Source organism: Macaca mulatta, chromosome 1, assembly GCF_049350105.2.
Source record: "Macaca mulatta isolate MMU2019108-1 chromosome 1, T2T-MMU8v2.0, whole genome shotgun sequence".
NCBI lineage: Eukaryota > Metazoa > Chordata > Mammalia > Primates > Cercopithecidae > Macaca > Macaca mulatta.
This window is the reverse complement of record NC_133406.1, coordinates 110,979,932-110,998,254: the sequence shown is the minus strand read 5'-3', so window position 1 is coordinate 110,998,254 and position 18,323 is coordinate 110,979,932. Positions and strand designations below refer to the sequence as shown.

The 18,323-nt window shown below is 51.3% G+C and overlaps 1 protein-coding gene and 1 long non-coding RNA gene across 51 annotated transcripts in view; one reads left to right on the top strand and one right to left on the bottom strand.

Annotated features, from left to right (window-relative positions):
• ARHGEF2 (Rho/Rac guanine nucleotide exchange factor 2) overlaps nt 1-18,323 on the bottom strand; it is a 74,161-nt gene that overhangs the window by 9,328 nt on the left and 46,510 nt on the right. For 27 of the 50 annotated variants that reach the window (XM_077942527.1, XM_015111765.3, XM_028827902.2 and 24 more), the window contains 12 exons: nt 13,712-13,856; nt 11,381-11,448; nt 10,976-11,039; nt 10,217-10,346; nt 9,889-9,998; nt 9,575-9,718; nt 8,200-8,450; nt 7,860-7,985; nt 7,373-7,490; nt 6,925-7,173; nt 3,287-3,363; nt 2,681-2,850 (listed from right to left, as the gene is read on the bottom strand). In XM_077942527.1, the coding sequence (XP_077798653.1) occupies nt 2,681-2,850; nt 3,287-3,363; nt 6,925-7,173; nt 7,373-7,490; nt 7,860-7,985; nt 8,200-8,450; nt 9,575-9,718; nt 9,889-9,998; nt 10,217-10,346; nt 10,976-11,039; nt 11,381-11,448; nt 13,712-13,856 (1,652 nt within the window). Of the gene's footprint in view, nt 1-2,680; nt 2,851-3,286; nt 3,364-6,924; nt 7,174-7,372; nt 7,491-7,859; nt 7,986-8,199; nt 8,451-9,574; nt 9,719-9,888; nt 9,999-10,216; nt 10,347-10,975; nt 11,040-11,380; nt 11,449-13,711; nt 13,929-14,089; nt 14,182-18,323 lie in introns of those variants that run through there. The other 23 variants (XM_028827898.2, XM_028827903.2, XM_077942498.1 and 20 more) reach the window with 4 other exon arrangements.
• Nucleotides 1-18,323, top strand: part of LOC144330972 (uncharacterized) — a 61,770-nt gene that overhangs the window by 20,481 nt on the left and 22,966 nt on the right. The window lies entirely within an intron of this gene.

Here is an 18,323-nt window from a genome sequence, read left to right as displayed (position 1 = left end):
TAGTAGAGATGGGGTTTTGTCATGTTGGCCAGGCTGGTCTCGAACTTCTGACCTCAGGTGATCCGCTGGCCTCGGCCTCCCAAAGTGCTGGGATTACAGGTGTGAGCCACCGCACCTGGCTGACCTCCCATTTCTTAGCACTGATTATCTGCGTTTACTGAGATGTATCTCCTCCCAAGGTCTCTTGGAAAGGCAGCACAGTGCAGAGGGTCAAGTACAGGCTTTGGCATCAAGCAAACAGGATTCAAATCCTGGCTCCACTGTTTACCAGGTGGTAACCTCTCTATTTCCTCATTTGAAAAATAAAGGTAGTATCTTCCTCATAGGTTTTTCATTAGGATTAAATGAAATGTTAAAGTGCTTTGAACATTTAACAGAATCTCATTAAATCAATTACAATTAATATTATTAATTTCCACAATTACAATTTTTTTTTTTTTTGAGACAGTCTTGCTCTCTCGCCCAGGCTGGAGTGCAGTGATGCAATCTTGGCTCACTGCAACCTCTGCCTCCCAGGTTCAAGTGATTCTCCTCCCTCAGTTTCCCAAGCAGCTGGGACTACAGGCACACACCACCATGCCTGGCTAAGTTTTATATTTTTAGTAGAGACAGGGTTTCGCCATGTTGGCCAGGCTGGTCTCGAACTCCGGTAATCCATCTGTCTCAGCCTCCCAAAGTGCTGGGATTACAGGTGTGAGCCACAGCGCCTGGCCATAAGTACAAATATTAATACTATTCATAAAGAAGCCACTACAGATCTACTGTTAACAGGACAAGTTATTTTGAATTGCTTTCCTGGAATAGGCAATTTCATAATTTTTTTTTGGAGATGGAGTCTCACTCTGTTGCCCAGGCTGGAGTGCAGTGGCACAATCCTGACTCACTGCAACCGCCATCCCCAGGTTCAAGTGATTCTCCTGCCTCAGCTTCCCGAGTAACTGGGATTACAGGCTTATGCCACCACGCCTGGCTAATTTTTGTATTTTTAGTAGAGATGAGGTTTCACCATATTGGCCGGGCTGGTCTTGAACTCCTGACCTTAAGTGATCCACCCGCCTCAGCCTCTCAAAGTGCTGGGATTATAGGCATGAACCACTGTGCCCGGCCTGCAATTTCGTACTTTAATATGCATTTCTAAAAATCTTTTTCAAAATTCCACCGTGCAGAAGTTAAAAAAAAAAAAAAAAAAAAGGTTTACAAATTATAAAGTTGAGGAGAACTGATTCCCTGAAAGCTAAAGAAAAATTATAAAAATCTTGGCTGGGCGTGGTGGCTCATGCCTGTAATCTCAGCTCTTTTGGAGGCTGAGGTGGGCAGATAATCTGAGGTCAAGAGTTTGAGACCAGCCTGGCCAACATGGTGAAACCCCATGTCTACAAAATACAAAAATTTGGCTGGGTGCAGTGGCTCACGCCTGTAATCCCAGGACTTTGGGAGGCCGAGGTGGGTCAATCACGAAGTCAAGAGATCAAGACCATCCTGGCCAACATGGTGAAACCCCATCTCTACTAAAAATACAAAAATTAGCTGGCATGGTGGCACAAGCCTGTAATCCCAGCTACTCGGGAGGCTGAGGCAGGAGAATCGCTTGAACCCAGGAGGCGGAGGTTGCAGTGAGCCGAGATCACGCCACTGCACTCTAGCCTGGCAACAGAGAGAGACTCTGTATTAAAAAAAAAAAAAAAAAAAAAAATTTGCCTGGGGTGGTGGTGGTTGCCTATTGTCCCAGCTATTCAGGAGGCCGAGGCAGGAGAATCACTTGAATCCAGGAGGTGGAGGTTGCAGTGAGCTGAGATTGTGCTACTGCACTCCAGCTTCGCAATAGAGTGAGACTGTCTCAAAAAAATAAAAAAATTAAAAAAAGAAAGAAAAACTATAAAAATCTGAATTAGAATTAGGGCCGGGTGTGGTGGCTCACACCTGTAATCCTAGCACTTTGGGAGGCCACAGTGGGCAGATCACGAGGTCAGGAGTTCAAGACCAGCCTGACCAACATGGTGAAACCCTGTGTCTACTAAAAATACAAAAAAAAAAAAAAAATCTGAATTAGAATTATACTTTATTCTTTAGGCATAATCTTCCAGAATTCATTTTAAACATCTTACCTGTCCTTTATTTGATGTTTTTTTCCCATTACAATTAGACACATAGTTGACTGCCTCAAATCTAATGTGTGTCCAATAGAAGCTAAAGATTTGCTGCTTTGAGACACCGATTTCCTTCTTGCTTCTATTGTGTTGAGTTTGCTTATGAGACTTGTTCCTCTCTAGCATCGATGCTTTCATTATCCTCTTTTTCATTCATTTTTAGAAAAATAAATGTAAAATGCAATACAATCCAAATAACAGCCCTCTGCCTACAGATGAAGATGTGAATGTAGCTGAAACTGTACTGTCGGCTGGCAGGTATGCCACCATGTGATAGCTCAGAGTATTCCTTTGCTTGTCAGCTCATGCTGTATTTGAAAGGGAGTTGAGGTTGGCAACGTATAAAATGTGACTTTATAGGACATAAGAACATAGGTAACCTTTCCAGTATTGGGCAATTTTGTCTCTCCCTCAACCTCTTCCCCCACATGTCTGAACACTGGATTCTGTTCCCAGGGAGTGCTATGGTTGGGATCTAATGCTGCAGGTACCCTGAGGTCATAGGCACATGCAGGCGGCAGGCAGACACTCACATGCGCACGCTCTGCTGAATGACCCGGATCCAGGTGCTCCGGTCATCCCGGGATGCTGTGTGCACCTCGTACATCTCAGGTGGGGCTGCGCTAATCAGAAACATCCCTTTCTCCTGGTTGGCGATGTCCCGTACGATTAGATTCTGCAGCGATACCACTGAGGGCTTGTCCTGCCAGTCAGGGGAGAGGAAGGATTAAGCCTGGGAATCCTGTCCCTTGGCATATTTAGGCCTTCAATCCTTCTGGACAAGGACTGAAAGAACTGAAGAGTCATCTTACAATACCAGTTAAGAGCCAGGCACTGGTGCCAGCCAGAAGGGACTTAGAAATGTGTGCAACCCTTGACAAATTATTTAACTGACTTGAAGCTTTACTTTCATCATCTATAAAATGAGGACGAAAATAATCTTTTCCCACAGGTGTAAAAGTGCCTGTGCACAGTAACAATACCTGTGAGCTACTCTTATTTTTTATTATTACAGTAATAGTAACAATTATAGCTGTTTGACTCTGGGGGATTCCAGAGCTCTCATGGGCTTGGGCAGGAAAGCAAGAAGAGCCTAAACACTTGTCTGTGCTGACAAAGGTGAAGAATGAATGTCTCACCAGGGTAGGAAAGATGTACTTCTGGTCCTTTTCCTGGAGAAACACCAGTACATCTGTCATCAGCAGCATTAGCACATCTGGCAGGGGATGAAGGTGGGAGAACAGTCAGCACTAGACAGTCTGAGCAGCTGTTTCCCTCTTTCCCAAGGACCAGGTTTATCCCATCAGGTTAGAGCTCCCAATTTCCCTCTTCCTGGCCTCTCTTCCCTCTGGCTGCTTCCATTTTTTCAGACCTCTCACCCCTCACCTATTTTTTTTTTTTTTTTTTTGATACAGAGTTTCCCTCTTGTTGCCCAGGCTGGAGTGCAATGGCGTGATCTTGGCTCGCTGCAACCTCCGCTTCCTGGGTTCAAGCGATTCTCCTGCCTCAGCCTCCCAAGGAGCTGGGACTACTACAGGCATGCGCCACCACGCCCGGCTAATTTTGTATTTTTAGTAGAGACGGGGTTTCACCATGTTGGTCAGGCTGGTCTCAAACTCCTGACCTCAGGTTTATCCACCAGTTTTGGCCTCCCAAAGTGCTGGGATTACAGGTGTGAGCCACTGCACCCGGTCACACATTCTTACAGCTTAAAAACGGTGTGGGGGAGCGGGCAGGGCGGAGAAAGATTCATGTGCTATCAGACAAAACAGCGTTGTGGGCTAGCGGGAACCACAGGGACTACTCAGTATCTTTACGGAAAACCCTTTCTACCCAACTGACTCAGGTTTCTTTTTTTTTTTTTTTTTTTTTTTGAGACGGAGTCTTGCTCTGTCACCCAGGCTGGAGTGCAGTGGCCGGATCTCAGCTCACTGCAAGCTCTGCCTCCTGGGTTTACGCCATTCTCCTGCCTCAGCCTCCCGAGTAGCTGGGACTACAGGCGCCCGCCACCTCGCCCGGCTAGTTTTTTGTATTTTTTAGTAGAGACGGGGTTTCACCGTGTTAGCCAGGATGGTCTCGATCTCCTGACCTCGTGATCTGCCCGTCTCGGCCTCCCAAAGTGCTGGGATTACAGGCTTGAGCCACCGCGCCCGGCCTTGACTCAGGTTTCTTAACCTAGGGCCTACAGACCCCCTGGGACACTGTAAACCTTCTGAAGGTGTGTAAATAGTTTTACATATCAACATAACTCGTGTGTATTTTTTTGGGTGACACAGTCCAAGATTTTTGTGAGATTCATAAGGATTCCCAGAGCAAGAGGGACCATACTTTTATTTTTTATTTATTTTTAATTTAATTTAATTTTTTTTTTTTTTGGAGTCTCGCTCTGTCACCCAGGCTGGAGTGCAGCGGCACCATCTTGGCTCACTGCAACTTCCGCCTCCCAGGTAAAAGCGATTCTCCTGCCTCAGCCTCCTGAGCAGCTGTGATTAAGGAGTGTGCCATAACACCTGACTATTTTTTTTTTTTTTTTTTGAGACAGAGTCTTGCTCTGTCACCCAGGCTGGAGTGCAGTGGCCAGATCTCGGCTCACTGCAAGCTCCGCCTCCCGGGTTCATGCCATTCTCCTGCCTCAGCCTCCCGAGTAGCTGGGACTACAGGCGCCCGCCACCGCGCCCGGCTAGTTTTTTGTATTTTTTAGTAGAGATGGGGTTTCACCGTGTTAGCCAGGATGGTCTCGATCTCCTGACCTCGTGATCCACCCGTCTCGGCCTCCCAAAGTGCTGGGATTACAGGCTTGAGCCACCGCGCCCGGCCAACACCTGACTAATTTTTTGCATTTTTGTAGAGACAGAGTTTCACTACGTTGGCCAGGCTGGTCTCAAACTCCTGACCTCAAGTAATCTGCCTGCCTTGGCCTGCCAAAGTGCTGGGATTACAGGCATGAGCCACTGTGCCTGGCCTATTTTTTATTTTTTGGGACCAAGTCTCGCTCTGTCGCCCAGGCTGGAGGGCAATGGCATGATCTCTGCTCACTGCGACCTCTGCGTCCTGAGTTCAAGTGATTCTCATCCTCAGCCTCCCAAGTAGCTGTGACTACAGGTGAGCACTGTCACGTCCAGCTAATTTTTGTATTTTTAGTAGAGACAGGGTTTCACCATCTTGGCCAGGCTAGTCTCGAATTCCGGACCTCAAGTGATCTGCCCGCCTCAGCCCCAAAAAGTGCTGGAATTACAGGTATGAGCCACTGTGCCCAGCCTGGACCACACTTTTTAGCCTTTAAATTCCATTTCTAATATCTAACTAGTGGAAGACCTTTATGGCTATCTGACCTAAATTCTCCTTGTCCTGACATATTCCCACTTCTAAATTTTGAACTTGGTAGGGAGGGAGAAAGTTTGCTTCCTCTCATAGAGGACTGAAAGACCATCCCTCACCCATCCGTCTCCTTCAACCCCAGCAGACCCCTGCTTCAATTTCCTTCTCTGCTGCACACTCCAAGCTCTCAGACCCTATGGGATCAGCACTCCAAGACTGAGGGAGGAAACAAAAGTCAATTCCAAAAAACCTGAATGTCACAATCAAGAAAACACACAGGGCCAGGCATAGTGGCTCGCATTTACAATCCCAGCACTTTGGGAGGCTGAGGCAGGACAATCACTTGAGGCCAGGAGTTTGAGCAAGACTAGCCTGGGCAACATAGCAAGATCTTGTCTCTACAAAAAATTTTAAAATGTGCTGGGTGTGGTGGTGCAGGTCTGTAGTCCCAGTTACTCAGGAGTCTAAGTAAGGCAGAAGAATCACTTGAGCCCAGGAATTTTGAGTTACAGTGAGCTATGACTGCACCACTGCATCCCAGCCTGAGCAACAAAGCGAGACCCTGTTTCTAAAAAAAAAAAAAAAAAGAGAGAGAGAAAACATACACTCCCCCTTTGCCCTTGGGGATTTTACTAAACTGTGGGCACACAGAAGGGGAGGGCTTTTGCTAAATGCTTCAGAAATAACGCTCTCCAGCCTTGCTATTTTTAATCCCCTATGGTTTATATTCTTAGCTGCTGCGTGGGAGGGATGGGAAGGAGAGAAAGGGATAAAGGAAAGAGGCTGGTGAAGACTGACAATATCCAAACCCAGGGAGCAGGGATTTCATGACATAGGTCCAGAGGCTCAGGCAGGCTCTGGACTCAGGAGCCTCAGGTATTACAGTTTCCTATTGTCCCTCACATCTCATCCCCAAAGCCAAGGCCTGCTATTCTCTTGCTTTGATTTAGGTGAGAAAGACTTTACCAGTGCAGACAAATTCTGGAAAGAGAACCTGGGAAAGTGTGCCTTGGCCCCTGATCTGCCCCCTCTGCCCCACTGTCTCTTCTCCTCCCTGCCTGTCCTTCACCGGCTCAGTCCCCTCCTCTGGGCCTCCTCTGGCTGCACTCCCCAAAGCTCCTGCTTACTCCCATCCCTGGTAGCTGGGATTCCAGGCGGGGGTAACAACTGATCCTGTCCTCCAGTCTGAGAGCTTCTTTGTCTTCCTCAGTAAAACTAGTAGCTCTCTGGGCATGCAAGGACCAAAGAGATGATAAAATACTGATAGGGAAGGCCCTGTATGGTTCACAAAGTTAACTACAGAATTCAGGCTTTTGCTGCCACAGAGACCCCATTTTTCTCTCCCACTGAGTCTCACTGTCGTATGGGCTGCATAAAGAGGTTGATTCTAAGGCCTGAAGGCATCTCCCACTCTCCATCTGACTTTGAACTCCTGCCTAGTCTGCCAAGCAGGTCTGACCTTTGAAGCGCCCCGTTGCTGTCTTCCAGAGCAGGCAGCCATCGTGGATGAGTTTGCGCCGCAGAAGTTCCTCTCGGCCAAAGGGGCCCTTGCCAGGCACTGGGGTTTGGGCCCGAGGGTCCATGCGGTTGTAGATCTCCTGCAGACGGGCCCCTTTCTCCAGCTCATAAATATCCTGGTCCACATTGGACAGCAGCTCCTTCACTAGCCCCAGTGCTGTGGTCAGGTCCTGGCGTTCCTCCTCGATCCCTGGCACCGGGGGTTGGCATGGGGGACGGCTTAACCAGCTTCACTCACACCCCCGTTTCGTTCCCATCGTGTCTTGATTCCACTTTAGGGGCTGCCCAGGGTTTCACACCTGACCCCACCCTTCCTGTGGTCATCCCGAGCCTTTCCTCACCCCAGGTGGCTGTCTCCCAGTGGCCCTCTCCTGGGCCTGCCTACTCACCGTGGGAATGCTGCAGGATGCGGCTGATGAGTACTGGGTACTTGGTGATGCGCTGAGTCACCAGCAGGATGCACTCCTGTACCCCGTGCCGCTTGAGCACGGCAGAGCGGGTCACTTTCTACAAGGGAGGAGGCAGGGCTCAGGGCCAGAGGGGAGGGCAATGGAAAGGCCTGGTGCCTGAGCTCTGGTGCTGGCCCTACTGTGGCCATTTACCTCGCACTGGCCTAAGTGACACATCTGGAAAATGGGGATAACAACGCCACAGGTTTGTTGTGAGGACCAACTGAGGGAGCGAAAAGTACTTGGGAAACTACCACAGCGTGCTCTAGCATTCTGAGGGGTTCCTGCTGACAGGATCCACATGTGGATGGTCCGCACGGGTGGCGAATGCCTGACCTCCATGTGGGTGCAGCTCACAGGCACTACCTCCGTGAGTCGGGGGCGTGGGTTTGGGTCATGAGTATGGGATCTGGAGAGGTCTGCTCACCCGGATGAATTGCTGGAAGCGTTTATCTCGGGCATACAGCTCCTTATAGAGCTTTAAGGCCTTGGTGTGGCGGCTGCAGAACTCCGAGTAGGTCTTACGCATCTGCTCCGCGCTAGGACCTGAGAACTAGAAGTTGGTGGAGCAAGGCTAGGTCAGCATTCCCCCAAAGCCACACTTTACCCACTGGACACACCTCTGGCCTCCTGCCAAATACATTGGCTTCCTATTTCTCCAGCTCTCCCTGGCTCCCCTCCAACCCCTAGAGTTTAGACCCAAGAAATGCCCAACCCAGTCACACCTCCTTCCACGAATGTCACCCAGGAGTCCTGCCTTTTCCCACCTGGCTGATAAGCAGATCACCCAAGCGCTGAATGACAAAGTTCCGGGTACTGCCAGGGCACAGGGCCTGGCGTCGGCGTTCTAATAGCTGGCTAAGGAAGCGTGTGTGGATGTCACTGAGCTCGTCCACGCAGGGGAACAGGCCCTGGACCACTCCCGGCTCCAACTGTAGCTCTTCCAGCATCCCCGTGCGGAAGAGGCGGGTCATGATCTTCAGTGTCCTCACGTGGTGCAGCTCTGTCTGGATTAGCTCTGTGGGGGACAATGGGACATTTGGCCTCTACCCTGACTTGGCTAAAACTGGTAGGGCCCTAGGATAAGGACCTCACAGTTCACGTGAGGTTTTCAAGGTACGTTGCAGGTTAATATTCTGCATTATTATGATCTAAGATCATTTTCTAATCATTTTTATCTTTTAAAAAATTTATTATTATTTTTTTTTCCCCCAGAAATGAGGTCTTGCTCTGGTGCTCAGGCTGGAGCGTAGTGGCACAATGAGAACTCACTGCAGCCTCGAACTCCTGGGCTCAAGTAATCCTCCTGTCTCAGCCTTCCAAGTAGCTGGGACTATAGGCACATGCCACCACACCTGACTAGTTCTTAAAAATATTTTTGAGAGACAGAGGTCTTGCTTTATGGCCCAGGTTGGTCTCAAAATCCTGGCGTCAAGTGATCCTCCCACCTCGGCCTCCCAAATCGCTGAGATTATAGGCATGAGCCACCACGCCCAGTTCCATTTTTTATCTTTACACCTTATCATCTCAAGCTGTGAGCTATTTTAGGGTAAGAACCATATGTCTTCTACATGTCAAGGCTTCCCACAGTCTCCAGCACGGTGTTAAGCATGGAATAAGCGCAGAGTAAAGACTGAAGATTGAGATAAAGAAGGGATAAAGAGAGGGCGTTGGAGACCAACAGCATCAAGAAGTGGGGACCTAGTGGGCAACCTGTGGGATACCAGGCAGGGTCTTGTAGGCCAAGAGGATATAAGGGAAAGGGTTTTGAGAGGTAGGTGCTGGTAGAAAGAAGGACACAGCCAAGTGCGGTGGCTCACGTCTGTAATCCCAGCACTTTGGGAGGCTGAGGCGGGCGGATCATCTGAAGTCAGGAGTTTGAGACCAGCAGGGCTAACATGATGAAACCCCTGTCTCTACTAAAAATGCAAACATTAGCCGGCATGGTGGCAGGCACCTGTAATGAGAATCGCTTGAACCTGGGAGGTGGAGGTTGCAGTGAGCCGAGATCATGCCACTGCACTTCAGCCTGGTTGAGAGAGTGAGACTCTATCTCAAAAAAACAAAAAAGAAAAAAAACCCAAGAAGGACGTAAACAGGACCTGGTGAAGGAAGAGGAAGACTAGGGTGGTCTTGGCTCACCATAGATGACATCCTGCTGCTTCATCACCTCCTTTTTATGCTGCTGCAGGAAGCTGCTGTCCACAGCAAGGCTCCAGGAGTCAGCTGCAAAGTCCTTCTCATCCATCTCAAAGTCACTCATCAGCTCATTGTAGATTACCTCTGCTGGACATTTGCAGGGCAAGCAACTCAGAGGTCTTGAGTTCCCTTTCCTGGGTCCCTGGCCCTTCTCTAGATCCCTTCCCTCCTTGCCCTTCCAGGCTACTCCTACCAGCCCCTCATCCCCAGCCCCTCTTCATCTTCTTCAGGGCTCCCCTGGGCCCAGGCCTGCTCACCTTCGTCAATGAGGGATTCCACTGATAGGGTCCGGTTCCGCATGTTGAGGGAGTCTGTGGACTGTGAGAGGATCCGGCGCAGCCCCAGGGGAGACTCATCATTGAAATGTCTGAAGAAAGTGGAGGCTGTCTGCATCACCCCCAGATGGGCAAGAGACCCCTTCCCAGGTAGGGAACAAAAGCCAGGATCCAAGAGGCAGCCCCCCTAAGTTCTCCTTATTTGTCTAGCTACAGTTCTGAACTCAGGAATGGAAAGGGACCTCTCGGCACGCCCTTGGTCTCCACTGCCACACTGTCTCGCTGCCCCTTTCCCCAAACAGAGGCTCACCCAGCAATGTTGGTGGTGGAAACACTCTTGGCTAAAGACAAGGAGGAGCGGCCACGGCGGGAGCCTAGGAGGGACTGCCGGAAGCTGTCGGAGGGGTAGATGGCCGAGCTTGGCCGCTCCCGGATGGTTGCTGTGAGGGAGAGATGCCCAGCAGGCAAACATCAGACTCTGGTGCTTTCCAGGATTGAGGCCTCCCAGGCTCCTCAATGAGGAACGAGGCATCCTCTCACTCCACCTCAGCCCCCTCTAGTCAAGAAAGATGATAATGAGAATGCCACCTTACATTTGTGTAACACGCTAATGTTCACAAAGAGCTTTTTCTTACTTATCTCCTCCCTGACATAAGCCTATGAACAAACAGGAGCTCAGAAAGGCAAAAAGACTTGTCCAGGGTGACTTGGGTAATGGCTAGGTAGGGACTGAGGCTCTGCTCTCTATACCTAAGGACCATACTCTTTCTGTCACATCAAAGCTGTCTGAATTGACACTTGACAGCTGCTACCAACACTCCCAAAATGCAGTGTAAATAACTGATAAAAATACAGGCTGTGGCCAGGCTCAGGCGACCACCCATCCCCAGCCCTCCTGTCCCTAAGTCCAAGAGTCTGAACCATCCCCTAGGCCCCCACTATCTGCTTCCAATTGAGAAGAGGAAGGCGCTGTGCCTGGGAACAACCTTAGTGGGGCAGCAGAGTCCATAGGTTGAGCAGCCTGGGGTCCAGGGTCTTAGGGGACCTCCTCCACTCCCCAACTACTCACTCTTACTTCGCAGAGAGACGGACTGCAAGGCAGTGTTGTTCTTCAGCAGGGCTGCTTTCTGTTGCTGTGAGACAGAGAGCAGGAGAGAGATACCAAGAATGGCTATCACCCAAGGATCACCCAAAGAGGCATGGGGCAGGAGCTAGGTGGCCGGCCCCCTTAGGAGAAAGCTGGCACTGTAGTTAAGGGGATCAGGGTGGTTGAGCCCAGTGCTGCGGGGACATGTCTGCAGCAACAGGCCCGGCCTACTTGGGGCCCGAGGCCTGGGGTTGAGGGTCTGGGCTGCCCCTTGGTGAGGAGGTGGGGTGGTGAGAAACACAGGGTAGGGAATGAATGGAAAAGGCATGAGGGTACCACACACTCACTACCCTCTCCCCCAGCCCTCTGCCCTCCCTGCCGTCTCACCTTCTGCTTGACCTTGGTACAGTTGGCGAGGGTGTCTTTACAGCGGTTGTGGATAGTCACATTGCAGGCTGGGAGGGTGGGGTAGAGAGGGTGAAGGGAGGGCCGGGTGGTACAGGAGGGGACACACCCACATGCAGACACCCATCTCCTCCTGGCCACACAGTCCTCAGGGACTCTCCCCCCTACCCCGACTTCCGGGCCATTACCACACCCCAGTCCCTCTCCTCCCACCTCCCTCTTCCTTCAAGCAGGAAATGAAGTGAGAGGGTATAGGTGCTGAATGAAATTAAACAATCAAGTGGGATGGGCAATCCTGACCCCAAGGTGGCCTGAAGGGTGGACCAGAGGGGAGCAGGGGTCACTGGCTGCCAGAGATGAGCTCAAGAAGCACGAAGGTGGTTGCGAATGGCAGATGGAAGAGAGGACTCCCACAGAACAGAAGATGGCACAGAGGCAGCCGGGATGGGGGCTAGGGGCAGAGGGGAAATTTACATTCCCTGAGCTTTTATAATAGCAAATGTTCCACATTTACTTAATCCTAACCACCCATGGAGGGAGATTCAGTTATCCTCATTTCACGTATGAGGAACCTGTCCTGGAGTGGCTGAACCATCCGTCAGAGGTCACATGGCCAGTGGGAGAGCTGGGGTTTACACTGCGGTGGCCTGAATCCAAAGGCTGTGCTCCCTACCTTGCACCGCATGCCCTGCACTCTGGCTGGGCCTCAACAGCTCCAAGGCTGGTGGCTCCAGTGGTAAAGAAGGGACAGGCGCCTCCCCACCAAGCCTGGCCTTCTCCCTTCCAGGCCCAGGGAGTCCTGTTCCCCCAACTCAGGCAAATCCACAGCTCCCACACTCCATCTGCTTCTCCGCCATCCTCCACCCCACCTTGCCATGGGGTAGGAGAGAAGAAGAAAGGAGGATTCGCTGAGCCTAGGCACTGCGACCCTGGGCCGTGCCCTTCCCAGACATGCCCTCAGCTCCTGGCCCTCTCCAGCTTCCCCTTCCCCATCCAACAACACCGGAAACTCTGCTAACTTTTTCAGACAATACCCAGCACCACGCTCACTTCCACAAATACAAGGCAAACTGGGTGGAGCAGAGGGGGCAGACAGAAGTGGGGGTTGCAGCTGCCCCCACCCCCCTGAAGCTCCCTTCTCCTCCCCCCAACACTCAGCTCTCTGGATCGAACCTCCGCTTTCCACCTGCTCTCAAAATAGTGCTGCCCACCTCTCCTGTTCCCCTAGCAACAAGCTTCCGGATTGGGAATTTTGTCAGGTCTCTACAGGGATCTAGATTGGGGTTCCCTCCTCATCCTCACAACTCTAAATTGAACAGTGCGGAAAGTAGGGAGCCTTCATGGGTTGTTTTCTTTTCTTTTCTTTTCTTTTTTTTTTTTTGGGGGGTAGCAAGGTTTATTGTGAAGAGCAAAATGACAAAGCTTCCACAGCTTGGAAGGGGACCCGAGCAGGCTGCCCATCACTGGTTCTTTCTGGGGGTTCCTTCCCCAAGTTCCATAGGGATTTACAGGCTAGAGCTTTTGTCCGCTATTCAGTAGCATGTCACAATACCTTCAATCCTGCTCTAATCAGAGGCATCTCTGCCATAACTTCAGGAGGAACTGAGGGAGAGGGGGCAGCAGGAGCCCTCTGTATACTGGGGAAGGAAAGAATTCCTGGCTTATACACCCTAAAGACAGGGCCACACTCAGATGTGGATGAAGGGCAGGAATTCTAACCCCTGCCCCCCAATGCACACAGCCCTGCTACATTCCTTCTTTCTCACTAGAAATTTGAGATGAAGGCTCCTAATCCCATCTTCTGCTTGAAACAGCAGAGATTTCTATTGACCATAGTCAATAGAAAGAAAGCGGCAAGGGGACTGTGAAGTCCTGAATGCCCAGCTCTGCCCAGCAAGATGGGCAGAGCCAGCTGCAAGGCTGGCAGCTTTCCACCCAGTTCCTCTATCACCCCCACCCCACCCCCTCCACACATACAACATTCCTGCTCCTTCTCCAATCAGTTCCCCTAACCCTTAGCAGCTGTTCGGGGAGCAAGGGGGGTGCCTGGTGGATGACAGCTGCAAGAGGAGCCAGCTCAGCCTCCCCTCCCCCACATTCCCAGATAGTCCGGTTTATGCCATATTCCAACAGCCACCACCCCTCAGTGTGAGGACAGGGAGCAAGGGATCAAGCATCTGGCCCTGGCATTTGTGCCCAGCCGGAGATCAGAGAGAAGAGTGACCCTCATAGATCCAGGCAGAAAAAACAGATGAAAAGATCAGGGTCAGTGGGCACCGAGTCTGGGTGACTCTCAGGGTCCAAACAACTTACTTGGGCAGATGAGGGCTTCCTTGGCTGTGATGCTCTTGTTACAGGCATAGCACATGGTCATGCCTGAAACTGAGATGGTGGTGAAGAGGTGCCCATTGGTATAGCGGGCATCCTTGGCTTCCTTCATCTTCTCCTTTTCCCGGGTCTGTGGAAGGGATGAGAGGGAGAGGAAGTAAGGCTGGAAAATGCCGGGGTGCCTGAAGTCCAGAGAGACAGGCTGGGGGCAGAGGCAAGGAAGAAATGCCAGCCTGAGGATGCTGGAAAGACACCAGTTCCTAAAGCAGAGCCTGCAACTGAGTGTCAGAGGCAGCTGTCCAGGAATGACCAGGCCAGGCTCTGGGGCGGCCAGCCCGGATGGGTTCTGGGTCCCTGACCTACCTGGCCCCTGCGGCTGGGCTGCCTCCTGTTGCCACTCATCTCCCTGGCTCTAGGTCTCTGCGTCCTCACTCCACCTTCCCAGCCCTAGCTCTGCTCGCCCCCGAGCTGCTGTACTCTCCTCTCTGTGCTAGGGGGAAGATGCGCAGAGAGGAGGGGAGAGCAGGCGAAGCGGAGGGTGCCAGCTCACCAGCGCTTTCCAATCTATGGGAGTTAGCTCCTCTTATAACCATGACAACCAGTGTTGGAGCCGCTGTCTCTGTGGCAGTCACAGTGGGGGGGCAGGAGATCCCCTTATTAGATTGGCTGAAGGGGGCAGAATGCCTCCCCTGCCACCCTCAACCCAGGGATCAGGATCCCAGACCTCTAACTCTTTTCACCAACCTTCAGCCTCAACACACAGGGCCTGTCTGGGAGGCAGCATGTCCCCTACTAACCTTAAGGTGAGGGCAGCTGCCTTTGGGTCACTCTTCCGCTCTGGAATCTTTAAGTAAGTAAGCTCAGCCAGCCATCTCGGTTGCTTCCAGCGGAAAATCTCTCCTGCAGTCTAACTTTTATCCCTCTCATACTACTCTCCAGAGTTAAAACCTAGGAGAGTTTCCTCAATTGCTCCTCACCCAACTGGTCTCTCCCATCCTAGGAAGTCCTTTCTGACATCTACCCTTCATCCTTCAGTGTTGGTCTCCGCAGAGATGGTGCACACCTTCCTCAGAGCCTCTGAGCCAGCGTTTCCCAACTCTGCTGTCTCCCATTTCCCCCAGTGCCCCTGCCTCTGCAAGTCAAGTCACTCTCCCTGACCTCCTATCTGTCCCTCTTTAAGCCCCTGCTTAAAGAAAAAAGCCTAAGAAGGTGAGAAGAGGGGGATATCACTCTTCCCACTATTCTAGGACCTTCCTCAGTTATGACCTCCGATCTCTGGATTTTCCCTCCCCTCTTAGAGCAGGACTAGAAGCTGAGAAGACCACTCCCTCCAAGGTTTCTCAGGCTCTCAGAAATCAAAGAGCAGGATCCAGATGGCTGAGGGATCCAGATCTGCCAGATCCAGAAGCCCCAAGTCAGAGGACCTGGGCTGGGGACAGAGGATTACAGCTCAGCGGGAAGCACTCAGCCCAGACTCTAGGAGACCAGTACTGACTCAGCCGAGGCCACGCTAGCAGCTGAGAGGTGGAGGAGGGGAAGAGATGCACGGCCCTGGTGCTTGGGGCAGAAAAGGGTAGAAAGGGGAAGTGCGGAGGGGCTGAGTCAACAGTGCAGGGACAGAGGGCATGGGGCTACAGTGCCTAGGGTCTCAGAGCTTCCTGGTGGCCCAAGATCCTTCTCTTTCCTGCTTCTCCTCTCAAGCTCCAGGTTTGCCTGATGATGTCCAGAGCCCAGAGGTCTTGGGGTCAATCCCTTCTCCCCTTATGCATCCTCCTCATCCCCAATCATCTATTGTTCGCATCCTCCTCCTGTCTCGTGGTCTCTCCATGTCCTCCCTTCTCCTCCCAGGGTCTCCCTCCTGGGCTCCTCCCGCTCTGCCTTCCCTTTCTCAGCCTTGCTTCTCCGCCACTGTTCTCCTCTCCCGCCCACAGCCTCTCTTCCCCTCCTCCTCACGCAGGCCAACTGCTCCTCTACCTAGGCTTATTCAGGAAGCTGAGCTGCCTCTAGCCTCGAACTCAAACCTCTAAACTGTTCTGGCCTCATTTTTCCAATTCTGATACGTACCTGCCTGGACCACTAGAAAATGCTCCCTTTGGTCTAACCTCCACCTATCTTGTGCCAAATTAAGCTCTTTAGAAGTTCGAATTCAGGTTGGGTGTGGTGGCTCACACCTGTAATCCCATAATCCCAGCACTTTGGGAGGCCGAAGCAGGTGGATCACCCGAGGTCAGGAGTTCGAGACCAGCCTGGCCAACATGGTGAAACCCTGTTTCTACTAAAAATACAAAAAATTAGCTGGGCGTGGTGGCGGGCACCCGTAATCCCAGCTACTTGGGAGGCTGAGGCAGGAGAATCGCTTGAACCGGGGAGGTTGGAAGCTGCAGTGAGTTGAGATTGGGCCACTGCACTCCAGCCTGGGCCACAGAGTGAGACTCTGTCTCAAAAAAAAAAAAGAAGTTCAAATTCACCTTTGAATAATAACCTCACAGGACCTCAAATACCAAGTCCAAATATCTCTTCCCACTGCCATACATTTTCCCTTTTCTCCTCCTCTCCTGCCCTCCCATCCTTCTATACAACAAAAACCAAAAGTTTGAGCACATATCACATTTGAATTAAAAGCAAGAGGCCGGCGAGGTGGCTTACACCTGTAATCCCAGCACTTTGTGGGGCTGAGATGGGAGGATCACTTGAGGCCAGGAGTTTGAGAACAGCCTGAGCAACACAGCGAGACCCATCTCTATAAAAAATAAAAACAAAAACGTAAGTAAAAGCAAGCAAGCTGAAAACAGTATTAAAAAAACAACATGACTGGACCAAGGTCACTCCAGAATGGGCAGTGCTGCAGCTCTGCCCCAGTGCCGCTACAAGTACCCTCTTCCACACCTTACCTCTGCCCTTTGCCCTCCACCCTCCCCCTGTGGCATCCACAAACACTCATCTGTTCGACCAGCTCAGATGGAGTGGCAAATGGAGGGAGAGGACTGGGGGAGCCAGAGAACAGGGTCTCTAGTGGCCCTTCCCCTCTCTGGCATCAATGTTCCACAGACAGCCCTGGTACTCTGGGCCCTGCCTCCTCCATCTCCCAACACTCACCCTCTCTCGAAGTGACCCCTGCTCTAGGTGGGCCAGCAGCGGGCAACAGCCACAGCAGCAGCACATCCCAACACGGGCACTGCCCAGCAGCAAGCAGCCCTGGCACTGCCTAGTGCTATTGTCCCGGAGGTCGCCTGTGCCCGCCCCAGGGCTCGGGCTTCTGAGGATGGAAGGACACAGGGCCTGCTTACCAGTGGTGCCTGCTCTAGAGGTGGAGTGAGTGGGCTTGTTTGGTTCTTTGTCCTACTCTTTTCCAGGTATTCTTAAGATAATCACATTGGTCTCCCATTTACCCACGCTCAAGTAGGACAGCCCTTTACCTCCAAGACCCAATCCATTCACCAAGAAAAAGGGCCCATTGCTCCACAATCCGTAACACCCACTCCAATGCTCAGAGGCCCTTCCTGCTTGGTTCAGTCTTTTGCTCTCCAGCATCTAGAGACATTTTTTTTTTCTTTTTCTTTTTTTTTTTTTTTGTTTTGAGACAGGGTCTCACTCTGTTGCTCGGACTGGAGTGCATTGGCATGATCATGGCTCACTGCAGCCTTGATGTCCCGGGCTCAAGTGATCCTTCCATCTCAGCCCTCCAAATAGCTGGGACCACAGGCATGCATCATAATGCTCAGCTAATTTAAAAAAAATTTTTTTTGTAGAGACAGGGTCTTGCTATGCTGCCCAGGCTGGTCTCGAACTCCTGGGATCAAGTGATCCTCCTGCCCTGGCCTCCCCAAAGTGCTGGAATTATAGGTGTGAATCACCACGCTCAGCCCTAGAGTCATTCTGTCTCTTTCTCACAAATCCCATGGGAAGTCCTTCTTGCTACACACCTTCATCCACACTACTGCTACATCAAGGATAAAGAAAGAACATGAAAGCCCTTACCACAATACCTGGTATACAATAGGCACCCAATACATGTCTCAAAATGAAAGAAAAGGAAGGAAGCAAAGAAGCAAGAAAGGATGTATAGAGACCAAGACATGGGGTCTCAGCAGCACCCTGGCTCCTACTCTGGGAACCCTCTTCCTTCCTTATGAGAGCTTTAAAACCTTCTGTCTCTTCTTGTTTCTCCTTTCTCCCTCCTCCTGAAGGGCTCTAAGCCATTCTCTCCTATTTCCTTTGAGTTTAGACCCTGAGGGTTTCCTCTGGAAGTCAGAAGACCAACCCCAAATTTCCTTCCACTGTCATCCCAGATCTCAGTCACTTTCGGGAAAGAAAGATGGGGCCGGGCTGGGTGCAGTGGCTCACGCCTGTAATCCTAACACTTTGGGAGGCCGAGGCAGGCAGATCACTTGAGGTCAAGGGTTTGAGACCAGCCTCAGTCAGGTCAAAACCCCATCTCTACGAAAACCCCATCTCTATGAAAAATACAAAAATTGGCCGGGTGTGGTGGTGAGTGCCTGTAATCCCAACAACTTAGGAGGCTGAGGCAGAATTGCTTGAACCCGGGAGGTAGAGGTTACGGCGAGCCAAGATCACACAACTGCACTCCAGCCTGGGC